Raw genomic sequence first — 12,958 nt, forward strand, 5'->3', positions numbered from 1 at the left:
ATTCCTTCTACTAATCAATACTGTTCATTAACCTATTGCCTGCCCCTTCTCTTATAACTCCAGACTGTTATTCAAATTAAAATTAATCTTTCTAAAAATATGTTATTCATATCATAAAAATAGCTACACAGGCATACAAAAAGTAAAAAAATTTGTCATTTTTCTTAAATTGGCTAATTTCTACAAGACTGGCATATTTTTGACAGAATGACTTTTCTAGAATTGCGAAGTTTCTGTTAAGTTCCCCTTCCACACATTAAAATCACCACAAGAGAGCGCAAGAATTCGTTGAGTAGAGAGGCAAAATGTGTATACAACAAACGAGTTAGCTGAAGTCCACCTGTTGATTAATGCTTGTCAAAGACTAAAAGCTCAGTACAGGTTAAAAATCCCCAATCTTTAGATCTAAAATGCTCCAAAATCTGAAACTTTTTCTTTTTGAGACAGTCTCACTCTGTTGCCCAAGCTGGAGTATGGTGGCAGGATCCTGGCTCAGTTCAGCCTCATCCTCCCAGGCTCAAACGATCCTACTATCTCAGCCTCCTGAGTACCTGGGACTGCAGGTGCATGCCCCCACTCCTGGCTAATTTTTAATTATTTGTAGAGTCAAGGTCTCACTGTGTTGCACAGGCTGGTCTCAAACTGCTTGGCTCAAGAGATCCACCTGTCTTGGCTTCCCAAAGTGCTGGGATCACAGTCATGAACTGCATCACCAGCCTAAAACTGAAACTTTTTGAGCACTGACTTGAAATAGTGACACTTTTGCTTTCTGATGGTCCAGTGTACATAAACTCTGTTTCATGCACACAATTATTTAAAATATTGTCTAAAATTACCTTCAGCCTATTCAGATAATGTGTATATCAAACATAAGTGAATGTTATGTTTAGACTTGAATCCCATCTTCCAACTCTCTCATTATGCGTATGGAAATAATCCAAAATCCAAACATAAATCGGAAATCCAAAACACTTCTGGTCTCAAGAATCTCAGATAAGGAATACTCAACTTGTATACTGTAACTATACAAGAAAAATATCATGAATGCATTGTCAATTAAGGCCTTTGTCTCCATATTAGGAAGCTGGCATATCATTTAAAAATTTCTTGGGAAAGAAAGTATAATTGGATGGATTATTTTCCAGTTTGCTTCCATTTTAAAACCAGAAACTATACATCTACCTTCAGTAGCGATAACTAGTCCCAGATTAAATTAACTAGTGTATTGTAAACAAAAGTATAAACACAAGTTTACGTTCAATTTTTACTAATCTTTGAACAAAATCCTTCAATTCTCTGTTGGCTAGAAAGGCAATAATGAGCAAATATATATGATTCATTTAACTTCGTGTGTGTGTGTGTGTGTGTGTGTGTGTGTGTGTGTGTGTGACACTTTCAGGTTCTCTTCTGAGAAAAGCCAATGTCAAAAACTATTAATTCTTGAACTATTACTGCAAGTTTATAAGCAGGAATCTCCAGTACATAGAAAAAGCAAAATTGAAGAAAATATTAGGTTAGCAAAGGGTCTGTTCACTGGTCTTATAAAGTTTATTGAGTAGATTACACCTCAAAGATGACATAAGTAATTGGAAGGGGAGATGTTGGCATTTGAAATTTGGAGAGCAGGGTTGGAATTGAAGATTTTTGGACGTGTATTTGTGGAGGCTTATTCTTAACTAAAAGCCAAACTCTGTAAAATATTTGAAGAAGTTGATTCTGAGCCAATGTGAGTTACCATGGCCTGGGGTACAGTCTCAGGAGGTTTTGAGAAAGTGGGCCTGAGGTGGTCAGGTTACAGTTTAGTTTTACACATTTTTAAGGGAGACGGGAGTTCCAAGCAAAGACATAAATCAATACATGGAAAGTGCATATTGGTTCAGCTTAAAGAGGCAAGATCTTGAAGCAGGAGAGAGCTTACAGGTCATAGGTAGATTAAAAGATTTTCTGATTGGCAATTGGTTGAAAGAGTTAAACTTTGTCTAAAGACTTAAGAAGTGAGTAGAAAAGAATGCTTTAGCTAAAATAAGGAGGTTGTGGAAAACAAGGTCTTTCTTGTGTAGATAAAGTCTCATTGATAGCATCCCTCAGACAGCATGTGATGCTATACCAAAGTCAGGTTGGAATTGGGACTCCTATTGCCACAATCAGTCTGTTTCATCAGTTGTACAATCTTTATTTTAATGTTGATCCTGGTCACTTGTGCCTATATTCCAAAGGTAAGAGGTATAACAATGTGTGTTTCACCCCCTTTCCTATCATGGCCAAAGTTCAGCCTTTCAGGTTCACCTGAGGTCTCCTTGCCCCAGAAGGGGGTCTATTCAGTCAGTCAAGGGGATTAGGATTTTATTTTCAGTTTACATTATTGTCTTAAGAAGTTTTTTTTTTTTTAACCACCTCCATGTCCTCAAACTTTACAAGCAAAACACATAGAATACTTTAGGTTATTGTGTCAATTTATATGGTTTCACCTAAACCACAGAGACGTCACATTCCAGAGTTGCCCAAGGATATACAGTAAGGTAATATTTCTAAACTTTAGCCAGAAATGCGTATTTCATGCACCACTCAGAGTGAAGAACTCCTCCAGAGCCTGCTAGTCTGCATCATCTGCATTGCTGGAAGGTGACAAAGCAGCTTGAGGGCTTTAGTGTGGAAGCACAACTTCATAATCATGCTCATGGGTGCAGGAACAAGGCCTAATAACAGAAGTCCTAAGAAGGGCATATTCTGTCTCTGACCTTTCTCTAAACTCTCTTATTCTCCTTGTGAGGGAGTCAATGTTCTCATAGCCATCATCATTGGAGCTCAGGGAAGATCTCCGATGGGAGATGTGATTAATGACAGTGTAGCACACTTCTTCAGAACCACTGCCATTCTCGTTTTCCTGCCAAGCACAAAGAGAAAAGAAATCAAGGACCCAGAGTCATTCACAAATTGAACTCAGTATCCTACCCTCCCTTGTTCTTTATATAGCTCATGCTGCTCTTACACCTAAGGTATCCAAAACCCAAGCATTCCTATATACCAGTGATAGAAAAACAGAGAGCCAAATCGTGAGTGAACTCCCATTCACAATTGCTACAGAGAATAAGACATCTAGGAATGCAACTTACAAGGGAAATGAAGGACCTCTTCAAGGAGAACTATAAACCACTGCTCAAGGAAATAAGAGGACACAAACAGATGGAAAAACATTCCATGCTCACAAATAGGAAGAATCAATATCATGAAAATGGCCATACTACCCAAAGTAATTTATAGATTTAATGCCATTCCCATCAAGCTACCATTGACTTTCTTCCCAGAACTAGAAACAAATACTTTAAATTCCACATGAAACCAAAAAAGAGCTCATATAGCCAACACAATCCTAAGCAAAAACAACAAAGCTGAACAAAAACAGAATAGGAACAGCTCCAGTCTGCAGCTCCCAGTGAGACTAACACAGAAGGTGCATGATTTCTGCATTTCCAACTGAGGTACCTGTTTCATCTCATTGGGACTGGTGAGACAGTGAGTGTAGCCCACAGAGGGTGAGCAGAAGCAGGGCGGGGTATCACCTCACCGAAGAAGCACAAGGGGTCAGGGAACTCCCTACCCTAACTAAGGGAGGCCATGGGGGACCGTGCCTTGAGGGACAATGCAATCCGCTCCAGATATTACACTTTTCCCACGGTCTTCACAACTCACAGAGGAGGAGATTCCCTCGGGTGCCTACATCACAAGGGCCCTGGGTTTCAAACAAAAAAACTGGGTAGCCATTTGGGCAGACACTGAGCTAGCTCTAGGAGATGTTTTTCTTACCCCAGTGACTCCTGGAATGCCAGTGAGACAGAACCATTCACTCCTCTGGAAAGGCTGCTGAAGCCAGAGAGCCAAGTGGTCTTGTTCAGTGGATCCCACCCCCACGGAGCACAGCAAGTTAAGATCCATTGGCTTGAAATTCTCGCTGCCAGCACAGCAGTCTGAAGTCAACCTGGGACGCTGGAGCTTGGTAGGGGGAGGAGAGTCCACCATTACTGAGGCTTGAGTAGGTGGTTTCTCCCTCACAGTGTAAACAAAATCACCAGGAAGTTTGAACTGGGCAGAGCCCACCACAGCACCACAAAGCTGCTATAGCCAGACTGCCTCTCTAGATTCCTCCTTTCTATGTAGGGCATCTCTGAAAAAAAGGCAGCAGCCCCAATAAGGGGCTTATAGATAAAACTCCCATCTCCCTGGGACAGAGCATTTGGGGGAAGGGGCGGCTATGGGCGCAGCTTCAGCAGACTTAAAATTTCCTGCCTGCCGGTTCTGAAGAGAGCAGCAGATGTCCCAGCACAGAGCTTGAGTTCTGCTAAATGACAGACTGCCTCCTCAAGTGTGTCCCTGAGCCTCATGCCTCCTAACAAAAAGACACCTCCCAGCTGGGGTCAATAGACGCCTCATACAGGACAGCTCCATCTGCATCTGGCGGGTGCCCTCTGGGACACACTTTCCAGAGGAAGGAACAGGCAGCGATCTTTGCCGTTCTGCAGCCTCCACTGGTGATACCCAGGCAAACAGGGTCTGCAGTGGACCCCCAGCAAACTCCAGCATACCTGCAGAAGAAGGGCCTGACTGTTAGAAAGAAAACTACAAACAGAAAGCAATAGCATCCACATCAACAAAAAGGATTATCATGCAAAAACTCCATACGAAGGTCACCAACAGCAAAGACCAAAGGTAGATAAATCCACAAAGATGAAAAAAAGAAAAAGCTCAAAAAGGCTGAAAATTCCAAAAACCAAAATGCCTTTTCTCCTCCAAAGGATCACAACTCATCACCAGCAAGAGAACAAAACAGGACAGAGAATGAGTCTGATGAACTGACAGAAGTAATCTTCAGAAAGTGGGTAATAACAAACTCCTCTGAGCTAAAGGAGCATGTTCTAAACCAATGCAAGGAAGCTAAGAACCTTGATAAAACGTTAGACAAATTGCTAACTGGAATAACCAGTTTAGAGAAGAAATGAATAACCTGATGGAGCTGAAAAACACAGCATGAGAACTTCATGAAGCATACACAAGTATCAATAGCCAAATTGATCAAGCTAAAGAAAAGATATCAGAGATTGAAGATCAACTTAATGAAATAAAGCATGAAGACAAGATTAGAGAAAAAAGAATGAAAAGGAAAAAACAAAGCCTCCAAGAAATATAGGACTGTATGAAAAGACCAAACCTATGTTTGATTTCTGTACCTGAAAGTGAAGGGGAGAATGGAACCAAGTTGGAAAACACTCTTCAGGATATTATCCAGGAGAACTTCCCCAACCTAGCAAGAAAGACCAACTTTCAAATTCAGGAAACACAGAGAACACCACAAAGATACTCCTCGAGAAGAGCAACACCAGCACACGTAGTCATGACATTCACCAAGATTGAAATGAAGGAAAAAATGTTAAGGGCAGCCAGAGAGAAAGGTCAGGTTACCCACAAAGGGAAGCCCATAAGACTAACAGTGGATCTCTCAGAAGAAACCTTACAAGCCAGAAGAGAGTGGGGGCCAATATTCAACATTCTTAAAGAAAAGAATTTTCAACCCAGAATTTAATATCCAGCCAAACTAAGCTTCATAAGTGAAGGAGAAATAAAATCCTTTACAGACAAGTAAATGCTGAGGGATTTTTGTCACCACCAGGCCAGCCACACAAGAGCTCCTGAAGGAAGCACTAAATATGCAAAGGAAAAACTGGTACCAGCCACTGCAAAAACATACCAAAATGTATGGTGACTCATTCCTGTAACACCAGCACTTTGGGGGACTGAGGCAAGTGGATTCACTTGAGGCCAGGAGTTCCAGACTAGCCTGGCCAACATGGTGAAACCTGTCTCTACTAAAAATACAAAAATTAGCCAGGTGTGGTGGTACACACCTGTAATACCAGCTACCTTGGAGGCTGAGGCACCAGAATCACTTGAACCCAGGAGGTGAAGGTAGCAGTGAGCCGAGATTGTGCCACTGCACTTCTGCCTGGTTGACAATGTGTGACTCTCCCTAAATAAATTAATTAATAAATACTTCAGCAGAACTGAGGCCAAAACAGTAAGAACTTGCTACTCATCTAGATCAGTTAAAATACTTTTTATTTCCTTTCATTTCTGCATTACAATTACCACATAAATTATTTAAAATATGAAAGATTTCTAAAAGTATATTTAGAAATTACAAATAAAGGAAGACGGATGCTATTCTTGAATAAATCATCTGTATTTTGACATTTATCAAATATAATAAAAGTTTGTGTTTTTCTTTTGTCTTGCTTTTTGTTTTCTAATTACCTGATTAGAAGTGGATGAAACTTCTTGGCCTGGATGATTAAAAAAAAAAAAGGAAAGCGTTATTTTGCACCATCACAGATTGAAGGAAAAGGTGAAAAAATAGAATGTAGTAGTAATAAAACTGCAGAGGCCTATTATCTAAACATCTGACATTACCCCATCTTATAACTGAAGTTCTCAAGACTGAGTGACAAGATAAAGAACATGTGTTCTGAGGTAGCATCAATAGTATGTTCTTTGTGTAAATAAAACACATCTAATGTACTGAATAAAATGGATTCCAAATTTGGTAATAAAATGTTGTTCATAAACATGCTATGTCAATGCAATATGATAAGCATAAAGAATGATTATAGTTGCAAATTTAAGATTTAAATTTTATGTAAATATCACAGGAAATCACACAATGCTTTAAAATGAACACTCACTATAGAGATAGGTACAGAAATAACATGAGTAACTATTTCAAGTTACGTACAAATATACAGATTGATGTTAATTCCATCTATGAATGCTGTAGCAATTTACATATATGTGAATCTGAAATCCACTACTAATATTTTTAATAAACAAGCTAGATTGAGGGGTCACAGAATTCTAAATATGGCAACCATTCCTATTTATGAGAAGAAACAATGTTAGAAACAAACAAAAGGGCATCACGATAAATCCTGCAAATGCTAAATACATAAGAGAATATGGTGAATAATTTTAAGCTTAGGACTTTGAAATTTTAATTGAAAGGAAACATTTGAAAATAAATATAATTTGCAAAGATGGCAAAATGAAACAAAAAATATGAATAGTATGTAACTATCAAAGCATTTTTATCTATACGTAAAATATATTCTTTACAGCGGGGCACAGTGGTTCATGCCTGTAATCCCAGCACTTTGGGAGGCCGAGGCAAGTGAACCAACTGAGGTCAGGAGTTTGAGACCAGCCTGACCAACATGGAGAAACCTGTCTCTACAAAAAATACAAAATTAGCCTGGCATGGTGGTGCATGCCTGTAATCCCAGCTACTCAGGAGGCTGATGCAGGAGAATCTCTTGAACCCAGGAGGTGGAGGTTGCAGTGAGCCAAGATCACGCCACTGCATTCCAGCCTGGGCAATAAGAGGAAAACTACATCTCAAAAAAAAAAAAAATGTTCTTTACAATACATACCACTCTGCCAAATGCATTCACCAAAAAATTCAATTAAAGATTAGAAAAAGAAATAAGATCAATCACACACAAACACTTAAAAAGAGAAGAAAAATTCCAAGAATGATCACTAAGGAGTACCATCATTTTATATTTTACCAAAGAAAGTGTGCTGGCAGAGTGGTAGGTAGGTGGTCAGTGACTGAGGATCTCAAGAGTACAGTGTGGTGTCAGACAAATCAAGGAAGCAACACTTTCAGGAGGTAGAGCTTGAGAAACACTTATAAGTACTAGAGAAAGGGCATTTAAGAGTAAGCTTGGAAATTGTTCTTTAAAGTCAGTCATTGCCATTGGGTGGAGGCATTCAACTTTTTTGAACATGACTCACAGTTAGCGATGTATTTTACACCATGATTTAGTAAAAGCACATACATATACATGAATAGAAATCATAGCATCGTTTAACAATTTTATTTGGGATGCACTCTGATGCTTTTTAAATATGTTATTCATGATGACGTTTGCTTAAATAAATTTATTCCATAGCCCCTGGAAATTGCTCAGTGGAGTGGCAGTGATAGAGACAACTTACTGGGATCTGAGATGTGATGGGGAAATGCAAAGTTCGAAACAATGAGGCTATACAGTTATTTCAAAAAGCATGAGAAAACAGTGGAAACAACAGCAACAAGAAACTGAGTTTCTTTATAGAGGCAGAGAGTAATACTGTGGTTGCCAGTGACTGGGAGGTGAGAGAAATGGGAAAATGTTGGTCAAAGCACACAAACTTGCAGTATAAGATGAATAAGACTTAACGTACAGCACGATGACCAGAGTTAACAATGTAGCACTCTCTTTCAATTTTTTTAATTTTTATTTTAATGTTGGGGTACATGTGGAGGTTTGTCCCATAAGTAAACTTGTGTCATGGGGGTTTGTTGCACAGATTATTTCCTCACCCAGGTATTAATCCTGGCACCCATTAGTTATTGTCCCTGATCCTTTCCTCCTCCTATTCTGCACCCACTAGGCCCCAGTGGGTGGTGTATCTCTCTGTTTCCATGTGTTCTCATCATTTAGTTCCCACTTATAAAAGTGAGAACATGTGGTATTTGGTTTTCTGTTCCTGTATTATTTGCTAAGAATAATGGCCTCCAGCTCCATCATGTCCCTGCAAAGGGCATGATCTCATTCTTTTTATGGCTGCATAGTATTCCATGGTGTGTATGTACAACATTTTCTTTATCCAGTCTATTATTGTTGGGCATTTAGGTTGATTCCATGTCTCTGCTATTGTGAATAGTGTTGCAGTGAACACACACATGCAGGTGTCTTTATAAGAGAATGATTTATATTCCTTTGGATGTATACCTAGTGATGGGATTGCTCGGTCAAATGGTAGTTCTGTCTTTAGACAGAATAGAATCGCCACACTGTCTTCCACAATGGTTGAACTAAATTACACTTCGACCAACACCATATAAGTGTTCCCTTTTCTCCACAACCTCACAGCATCTGTTACTTTTTTGATTTTTAATAATAGCCATTCTGACTGGTGTGAGATGGCATCTCATTGTCGTTTTGATACACATTTCTCTAATGATCAGTGATATTGAGCTTTTTTTTCATATGATTGTTGGTCATATGGTATGTCTTCTTTTGAAAAGTGTCTGTTTGTGTTCTTTTCCCACTTTTTTTTAAATTTTGTTTTTTGAGACAGAGACTCACTCTGTCACCCAGGCTGGAGTGCAATGGCACAATCTTGGCTCACTGCAACCTGCGCCTCCTGGGTTCAAGCAATTCTCCTGCCTAAGCCTCCCAAATAGCTGGGATTACAGGCAAATGCCACCATGCCAGGCTAATTTTTGTATTTTTAGTGAGATGGGGTTTCACCATGTTGGTCAGGCTGGTCTCGAACCCCTGACCTCATGATCCACCTGCCTCAGCCTCCCAAAGTGCTGGGATTATAGGCGTGTGCCACCATGCCCAACCCTTTTCCCAGTTTTTAATGGGGTTGTTTTTTTCCTGTAAATTTGTTTAAGTTCCTTATAGTTGCTAGATATTAGACCTCTGTCAGATGCATGGTTTGCAAAAATTTTCTCCCATTCTGTAGGTGGTCTGTTCATTGTTTTGTTGTTGTTGTTGTTGTTGTTGTTTTTGAGACAGAGGTTGGTTCACTCTGTCACCCAGGCTGGAGTCCAATGGCACAATCTCAGCTCACTGCAACCTCCACTTCCCAGGTTCAAGTGATTCTCCTGCCTCAGCCTCTAGCATAGCTGGGGCTACAGGTGCGTGCCACCATGCCTGGCTAATTTTTGGTATTTTTAGTAGAGACAGGGTTTCACCGTGTTAGTCAGGATGGTCTCAATCACCTGACCTCGTGATCTGCCGGCATCAGCCTCCCAAAGTGCTGGGATTATAGGTGTGAGCCAACATGCCTGGTCATCTGTTCACTCTTGACAGTTATTTTGCTGTGCAGAAGCACTTTAGTTTAACTGGATCCCATTTGTCCATTTCTGCTTTTGTTACAATTGCTTTTGGTGTCTTCATCATCACATATTTGCTTGTTTCTATGTTCTGAACGGTATTGCCTAGGTTGTCTTACAGGGTTTTTATAGCTTTGGATTTCACATTTAGGTCCTTAATCCATCTTGAGTTAATCTTTGTATATGGCGTGAAGGGTCCAGTTTCAATTCTTTGCATATGGCTAACCAGTTAACCCAGCACCATGTATTGAATAGGAAATCCTTTCCCATTGCTTGTTAGTTAACAATGTAGTATTCTTTATTTGAAATTTGCTAGGGGAATAGATCTCAAGTGTCCATATGTCCCCACATTCATACAAGATGGTAGCTATATGTATAATGATGGATTTATTAATTTGATGTAGTAATCATTATACAAGGTATATATATATATATATATATATATATACATATGTCAGATCATCGCATTGCACACCTTGAATATTAGGCAATTTTGTCAGTTATACCTCAATAAAGTTGGGGTGAAAAAAAACAGAATTTCTTTTAAATATGCTTGTCCACAGAGGCTGAGCCCTGATATTCATAACCATCGATTTTGAGTAATTACATGATTACTATACCTACATACTATGACAAACAGAACAAATTCTTTTTTTAAAGAGACAGGCTCTTGCTACATTGCTCACACTGGACTCTAATGGACTACAGGACTGTACCATCATCTTCTTGCAACTTCTTGAGAACAAAAAAAATACACTTTTTATCACCTGCTAATATTCAAGGCCCTATTTTGAAACACCAATGTATAAATTAAAATCAAGAGAATTTTGGTTAACTTCTTTCTGCAAAAGTTTATTAAATGCTGATCAAAAAAATAATATACAAATATTACTTTAATTCCAAGAATGATGTGATCAGTTTTATGAAAGAGTAAGAACTCCAAGCAGCCTCTTCTCCAGTCTTTTATTACAATAGGATCAAGAATGTCTGATAACTGGATGCTTAAATTTACACTTCCCTACTATGAAAAATATTATAAAGCAATGACTTACTTTTCTTATCTTGATCTTGATGTTTTCTTTCAAATGCAGTCATTTCCTGCCTACAAGGAAAGAGATAGTAACACGAGATACTCCAGGTTCTCCGAAGCTGAAAATGCCTTTCAAAGCATTTGGTCACCCTTAACCTAAGGCCATTTTTAGATTTACCATGGAAATTTTAAATAAAATTAAAAGGCTGCTTACTCTACCCTTTTTTAAAAAACCACAAAAATCTAGGAAAACAATGAACAGTGGAAAACAAAGTTCCATAGAGCATGGAGCCAAGGAAATTATTAGATTATCAGACTACACGTATTATCACATGTATGAAAACATATGTATAATATAATGAAATTTAGGACAATTCAAGAGAGAAAATTGAAAGTTTTGAAATTTATTTCTCTGCTATTCTTGATGAGGGTGTATACATTCTTAAAGGTAAATAAGAGGGTCTTACAAATTCTAACTAAAACTTTATAGTCGTATACATTAATAAGTGTGGGCCAGTGATGAAAGAAATGGAGATTATTTCCAAAGGGACACAATTTATGCAATAAAGAGGAGCCAGAGGCAGTGGGGAGGAAATGGGGTTGTCAGCACATCACCTTTTATTTCTCTGTCACTCAGACTCCTAAATTTAAGGGAAAATGTGGAAAAAGGATACAACTTGTAATAAGCTGCCCATCTCAAGGACAGCCAATTAAACACACAGTACAGAGATGTGCCTGGGCTAAGGGAAAAATATTTTGGGAGGAAGTATTCTAAAACGACATGCCACAATCAAAGCCTAGATTTTGCAACAGAGCAGAGAGCCCCTCTTGGAAGCCTGTCAGGCCACCCACAAGCAAGGAAATAAAGGAAAGTCATGAGTTCCTTCAACGGAAATTCCAGGCACCCAGCTAGCCCTGAGAAGTAGATGAGCAGCCTGATAAGCCGGAGGAAACCTGGACCTCCACCAAACGCATCGCCTGGCACACGGACCTCAGGCACGAGGGAGCCGAGGACTGAACTCCCACTGCCAGGCTTTGTCTAAATCTCTTCCTGACGAGCCTGGAGGAAATCATGCCCAGGGGCCAGACCTTAACATTCCTTTCTCTTGACCGCATACTTTTAGACAAAGCTTTGCTTCCTTAAACAATTGCACATCAAAGAATCTTTCATTCCACCTGTGATTTATAAGGTACCCTTCCCCCTCAGCTTCAAGGTATCTCACCTTTTTAGCCAAACCAACTGTAATCTCCATGTATTGATTTACAATTTTGCCTGTAAATTCTTCTTTCCTGAAATTTACCCCTGCCTTTAAAAACCCTTGCTTGTAAGCCATTGAAAAGGACAGGTCTTAAGCCTGAGACCCACAAATAGACACCTCCTTTGTCCAGCTGCGAAGCTCCATGTGGATGTTTCGCTTTACAGTGCCAGGTGAGCTGCCCTCATTTGGTTCAATGACAGCTGTAGCTTGTTTCTCTTCTGCACCCTCCTTAAAGACACATGCATACACACATGTGCATGCACACACACACAATTTTATCTCACAAATGATCTACTTTCATTCAGAATACTAAGCACAAAGTTATAAAGATGAACTGGATAATAAAAACAAAAAAAACCCAGTGTGTATATGCAACAATCTTGCATGTTCTTCACATGTACCCCAAAACCTAAAATGCAATAATAAATAAATAAATAAATAAAAAAGCACAAAGCTACAAAGATGAACTGCACAACAAAAACAAAACAAAAATATATATATATATTATTGTTAATAATTATCAACAATAACAAATGGAGAAGGAAAGTGGACTGCCTAAACCAGGAAAATAATTGTAGAGAATGATAACATTTGCATATTAAGTTAAAACAACATTGGGCCGGGCGCGGTGGCTCAAGCCTGTAATCCCAGCACTGTGGGAGGCCGAGGCGGGTGGATCACGAGGTCAAGAGATCGAGACCATCCTGGTCAACATGGTGAAACCCCGTCTCT

At 39.3% G+C, this 12,958-nt stretch overlaps 1 protein-coding gene across 1 annotated transcript in view; it reads right to left on the minus strand.

The window, feature by feature from the left end:
- Positions 1–2,404: 2,404 nt before the first annotated feature.
- Positions 2,405–12,958, minus strand: part of GCSAML (germinal center associated signaling and motility like) — a 21,259-nt gene continuing 10,705 nt past the window's right edge. Inside the window, exons 3-5 of the mRNA XM_017545343.2 lie at positions 10,990–11,039; positions 6,304–6,332; positions 2,405–2,884 (exon numbers count right to left, since the gene is read on the minus strand). Of these exons, the coding sequence (XP_017400832.1) occupies positions 2,645–2,884; positions 6,304–6,332; positions 10,990–11,039 (319 nt within the window). The 3' untranslated portion in view covers positions 2,405–2,644. The remainder of the gene's footprint in view (positions 2,885–6,303; positions 6,333–10,989; positions 11,040–12,958) is intronic.

Source organism: Cebus imitator, unplaced genomic scaffold (assembly GCF_001604975.1).
Source record: "Cebus imitator isolate Cc_AM_T3 unplaced genomic scaffold, Cebus_imitator-1.0 Scaffold179, whole genome shotgun sequence".
Lineage (NCBI taxonomy): Eukaryota > Metazoa > Chordata > Mammalia > Primates > Cebidae > Cebus > Cebus imitator.